This window comes from Myotis brandtii, unplaced genomic scaffold (genome assembly GCF_000412655.1).
Source record: "Myotis brandtii unplaced genomic scaffold, ASM41265v1 scaffold920, whole genome shotgun sequence".
In the NCBI taxonomy this organism is placed as follows: Eukaryota; Metazoa; Chordata; class Mammalia; order Chiroptera; family Vespertilionidae; genus Myotis; species Myotis brandtii.
Window position 1 is genome coordinate 152,958 of NW_005371792.1, and position 5,978 is coordinate 158,935.

The 5,978-nt window shown below is 35.8% G+C and overlaps 1 protein-coding gene across 1 annotated transcript in view; it reads left to right on the top strand.

Annotated features, from left to right (window-relative positions):
* The window catches only part of LOC102257799 (chromosome unknown open reading frame, human C11orf65), a 65,955-nt gene that overhangs the window by 43,424 nt on the left and 16,553 nt on the right, over window positions 1-5,978 (top strand). The window contains exons 4-6 of the mRNA XM_005885664.2: window positions 1,451-1,504; window positions 1,867-2,067; window positions 3,686-3,813. Coding sequence (XP_005885726.2) covers window positions 1,451-1,504; window positions 1,867-2,067; window positions 3,686-3,813 — 383 coding nt within the window. The remainder of the gene's footprint in view (window positions 1-1,450; window positions 1,505-1,866; window positions 2,068-3,685; window positions 3,814-5,978) is intronic.

The window sequence follows — 5,978 nt, forward strand, 5'->3', positions numbered from 1 at the left end:
TTTTTCTTTTTTATTGCTTAAAGTATTACTAAGGGTATTACATATGTGTCCTTTTTTTCCCCGCCCTTGACAATACCCCGGCTTCCCCTACCCCCCCAGTGTCTTATGTCCATTGGTTTTGCTTATATGCATGCATACAAGTCCTTCGGTTGATCTCTTACTCCCCTTCCTCCTGCCCCCCAACCCTCCCTGGCCTTCCTGCTGCAGTTTGACAATCAGTTTGAGGCAGCTCTGCCTCTGTATCTATTATTTTTCAAAAGTTTATAATGGTCTCTATTATCCATGAATGAGTGAGATCATGTGGTATTTTTCCTTCATTGACTGGCTTATTTCACTTAGCATAATGCTCTCCAGCTCCATCCATGCCGTTGCAAATTGTAAGAGTTCCTTCTTTTTTACAGCAGCATAGTATTCCATCGTGTAGATGTACCACAGTTTTCTAATCCATTCATCTACTGATGGGCACTTAGGCTGTTTCCAGATCTTAGCTATGGTGAATTGTGCTGCTATGAACATATGGGTGCACATATCCTTTCTGATTGGTGTTTCTGGTTTCTTGGGATATATTCCTAGAAGTGGGATCACAGGGTCAAATGGGAGTTCCATGTTTTGTTTTTTGAGGAAACTCCATACTGTCTTCCATAGTGGCTGCACCAGTCTGCATTCCCACCAGCAGTGCACGAGTGTTCCTTTTTCTCCACATCCTCTCCAGCACTTGTCGTTTGTTGATTTGTTGATGATAGCCATTCTGACAGGTGTGAGATGGTACCTCATTGTTGTTTTGATTTGCATCTCTCGGATGATTAGTGACTTTGAGCATGTTTTCATATGTCTCTTGGCTTTCTGAATGTCCTCTTTTGAAAGGTGTCTATTTAGGTCCTTTGCCCATTTTTTGATTGGATTGTTTGCATACAATGTGTTAAGTTGTATGAGTTCCCTATAAATTTTGGAGATTAGGCCCTTATCAGATATGACATTGGCAAATATGTTTTCTCATGCAGTGGGTTTTCTCGTTACTAAAATTTAGAAGACCAATTATATACAATTCTTAAGAAATTTAAACATGGATTTTTTTTTATTTAATAAAAGCTAGTTAGGAAAAATCATCTGATGTTAAACTCAGATTGACCAATCACAATTTTTTTCTCTGAATTTACCTGAGGACTTATTTAAACTTCAGTTTTATGAATAACAAATAATTTTACTTTTATACTTATATATTGCATAGAAAGTAAGCATAGTTTCATATTATTTTTCTAGTTATCATGTAAGCTGTTTTACTCTAAGATAACTAAAAGAAATTAAAATATCTTCTAATTTAAAAATAATTGAGGGTTAGTCACTTGCCTTATTTTATAAAAATTCAATATTTAGCAACTATTTTAACATGATAGAGTGAGAAGTAGTGAATTGGTATATACAGAATGTTAAAAAGTAATATTTTTTATAGGCAGAGCTTCTAGATGCTGCAGCTGGCATTCATATACGGTTCAGATTTGGTGGTGTAAGTATGGATGAATTCTTATTTGTAGTTTTTTTAAAATATATTTTTATTAAGATTTCAGAGAGGAAGGAAGAGGGAGAGAGAGTTAGAAACATCAATGATGAAAGAGAATCACTGATCAGTTGCCTCCTGCACACCCCCCACTGGGGTCGAGCCCGCAACCCAGGCATGCGCTCCTGACCGGAATCGAACCTGGGACCCCTCAGTCCACAGGCCGATGCTCCATCCACTGAGCCAAACTGGCCAGGGCCTTACTTGTAGTTTCAAAGCACATTTATATTTAATTTTAAAGATGTAATTTTTTAAATGTAAACCATTTTGTTATTAGATTACAACGGTCCTTTGTACTTTTCCATCTACAGGCTAAATTTCCACCTGAGATATACTATAAAATTTTTACTGAAAGACACATTGAAGATCTGTGTGCTAATAGCCCTAGAGATTACACAAAACTTTCAGCAAAATATGCATCTCATATTAGAAGTGATAATCTTCAGAAACAGGATTGTAGAGGCTGGTATCGTCGTATAGAGAACAATGGCTGGAGGCTTGTTTCTGATAGAGTAAGAAAAAATAAATATTAATAATTTTGAATGTTTAATATTTATAAACCAATTTATCTTTTTAAAAATTAATTTTAAATTATATTTAAATAGTAAATCCTAGTAATTTAGTTGATAAAAATTGCTTAGTTAACTACTCTGGGGTTACTAATGATACTTCAAGGTATAAAAATATATCTTTTTTTTTACATTTATTTCTACTTTTAGCAGTTTTGATTGAAGCCATCTTTAGGTACTCCCTGGTACTCAGCAGTTTACCATTTTGATATCAAAGCAAATGTGAGGATGTTGACTCTGTATTAATACGTGGACTAGAAATGGGAGTTATTGAGAACAATATAACATTTTCTCTTACAGAGCTTATAATAGCAGAGACTGGTGGAAAATCATTTGAATTTTCATGGTTGGGAAACTTAACATGTATTCACATTAATTGACCACAGTTATTTTAAATATACATAGATCCTAATGCTGTATGTGATTCAGGAACTTTTCTATAGACAACCATGTTTAATCTCTTTTATGGAAATAATTCCTACTTAAGGATATTTGTAAGGTTACATTTTATAGGTTAACACGATCTGGTTCTATAACTCTAGATGTCTGTTTATATTGCTTCAAATATCTTCATCAAATCTTCAGTCCTCAGATGATAGAATGTGGTATGTTGAATATACTAAATATGAGAAGTGAAAATGATCAAGGTATGCATTTATTCAACAAACTTGATTGCATACCAACCATGTGTCAGGCATTGTACCAAATGCTAAGGATATAATAGTAAATAAGAATAGTTGCTCTCCCCAAGCAGTTTGCCTTTTAGTTTGGGAGACATTTAGTAAACAGGATATTTCAATATAATGCAATATATATGTGCTTTAATAGTGGCAAATATAGAATGTTGTGAGGAAGAGCAAACTCTCCTCCTTATTATTTAATGTGTGTGTGGTGGACGAAGGGGGATGAATCAGAAGTAGGAAAATAGACTGCCAGTTAGGATACAGTGTCATACAAGGGAAACCACATACTCTCAGCACATAATGGTGAGACTTCTGTGTTCTTGGAACCTGCCTATATTCCTTAAGGATTAGGGTCTTCAAAAGCCACCAGCACTAAGAATAGGTCAGGTCTGTTCTTGTGAGAAACTAAAACACTTAGAATATGTCTATTCATTCAACAAGTACTTAGTAAGTACCTCAGTATACTAGTACCTGGTCAGTCTTTCTGTGGCATGTGCCTCTAGCAGTGATTCTCAACCTTCCTAGTGCCGCGACCCTTTAATACAGTTCCTCATGTTGTGGTGACCCCCAATTTCATTGTTACAAATTGAACATAATTAAAGCATAGTGGTTAATCACAAAAACAATATGTAATTATATATGTGTTTTCCGGTCTTAGGCAACCCCTATGAAAGGGTCTCGACCCACAGGTTGAGAACTGCTGCTCCCTGTGCTATTCACCCATCACTAAATTAGAAATACCTTTCAAGGGTTTATCTTACCCTCTATTTCTACCTTGGCATATTCGTATTGAGCACTCAGAAGTTATTGTGTACAGTCAGATAACCTCACAATCAGTATTTCAACATTTTGTATATTCTTGTTTTATTTCTCAATAGTTTTGGGTGTCTACTGAAAATGCAATTGGAGACAAAAAGGAAACCAAATTTCATTTCTCTAAACTGAAAAGAAGACAAGATATAGAAAAAAAGAGAAAAATTAGAAAAATAGAATGGATGAGGCAAATGTAAGTTGATGAAAGACTTACTAAAAAGTATATAGTATTTTAAGGTTTTAATTTTTTGCTATTATTACTAAAATAACTATGTTATATATTTATTTTTCAATATGATAGAAAGCTTTATTTCCATGGAATTACACCACTGGGTTTCCAAAGTCCTATTTCCCTACAGAGGAAGTGTAGCTGGGATTTCTTTCTTATTTTAAAAAAAATGTTTTTTATTGATTTTTTTAGAGAGAAGGGAGAGGAAGAGAGAGATAGAGACATCGATAGATTACCTCCTGCGCATTCCCCATGGGGATCGAGCCTGCAACCTGGGCTTGTGCCCCTACTGGAATCAAACTGGCGACCTCTTGGTGCATGGGATGATGCTCTACCAATTGAGCCACACCAGCCGGGTTGGGGTTTCAATAGAGCTAGAAGCAAAACCAGTGTCTAGAGTTTCCTTTCCATGTTGGAGCCAGTCCAATCCAGCATCAGGCTAGCTGCAGTCCATTAATGGGGGTTGGGGAGAGTGTCATTCATGCACCAGGCCTTTGGTTTAAAGTAGTAAAGGGATGCCCTGGCCAGTGTGGCTCCGTTGGTTGGAACATCATCCCTTACACTGAAAAGTTCCCAGTCAGGACCCATACCTGGGTTGTGGGTTTGGTCCCAGTTGGGGATGTGTGGGAGGCAGCCGATTGATGTTTTTCTTTCTCTCCCTTCCTCTCTAGAAAGTCAAATAAAAATAATAATAATTAAAAGGAAGAAGATGGATCTAATCTTAAGTGTCTGGACATATGAGAAGTTAAAACATGGAGAAACTCATAAAAAATCCATTCACCCCCAGCCTTCCAGAAGTTTCTGATTTCTAAATGCATTTTTGTTGTGGCATGAGTATTAGTTAATAAATATGGACCAGTTGGTACCATCATTTAATTATTTTTTCATTTAATCAATGTCTACTAAGTGCCTTTTATGTTCAGGGAAGAGATTATAGAATTGAAAGATTGCAAGTTCCATGAGGGAATTTCAGTTTTGAACAGATTGCTTTACAAATGGTCGACAATAACTATTAAATGAATAAGCAAATGAAGAACTCTAGAAAAATGATGAAATCATACTTTCTTAAATTTGTGCTCTAGCTAACCAACTTAAATCAAGAGGCATGTTTCTGCTTCTATAAAATGCATTAGCTTTCATAGATCATTATCCATTTAAAGTCTGACAAAGCAAAAACTTCATGAGGTCAGGGGTATATCTTCTCACTGTCACATCTGTTGCCATCCAGGATTGTGTAAGCCTTCTTTTATTGAATACTTACTATGTGCCAGCGGTTGTATAAATGTTTTATAGGGATTTACACTTCCAATGTAGATCTTAAAATGAAAAACAATAAAAATGTTATATTCTAGTAATCTTAGTAAGGACAACTTCTGTGTATTCACTCAGCTCATGTTTGTGGGATGCATTAATTTATGTGCTCAGACTAATATAAGAGAACAGTACTTTATTTTTAAAAAATCGTTATTGTTGAGATTATTACAGATGTCCCTCTTTTCCCCCCCATTGTCCCCCTCCACCCAGTTCCTGCCCCACCCCTGGCCTTCGCCATCCTATTGTCTATGTCCACAGGTAATGCATATATGCATACCAGATCTTTGTTTAATCTCTTCCTGCTCCCTTACCCCCTTTCCCTCTGAGAATCGTCAGGCTGCTCCATTTCCAGGCCTCTGATTCTATTTTATTCACCAGTTTATTCTAATCATTAGATTTATTATTCGTTTATTTTGACATTTAGATTCAATTCTTGATAGGTATGTATTTGTTGCCATTTTGTTGTTCATATTTGTGACCTTTTTCTTCTTCCTCTTCTTAAAGAATATCCTTCAACATTTCATATAATACTGGTTTGGTGGTGATGAACTCCTTTAGCTTTTTCTTATCTGTGAAGCTCTTTATCTGATCTTCAATTCTAAATTATAGCTTTGCTGGGTAGAGTAATCTTGGTTGTAGGTCCTTGCAATTCATCACTTGAATACTTCTTGCCACTCCATTCTGGCCTGCATAGTTTCTGTTGAGAAATCAGCTGATAGTCATATGGGCATTCCCTTATAGGAAACTAACTGCTTTTCTCTTGCTGCTTTTAATATTTTCTCTCTTTAGCCCTTGGCATTTTAATTATGATGTGT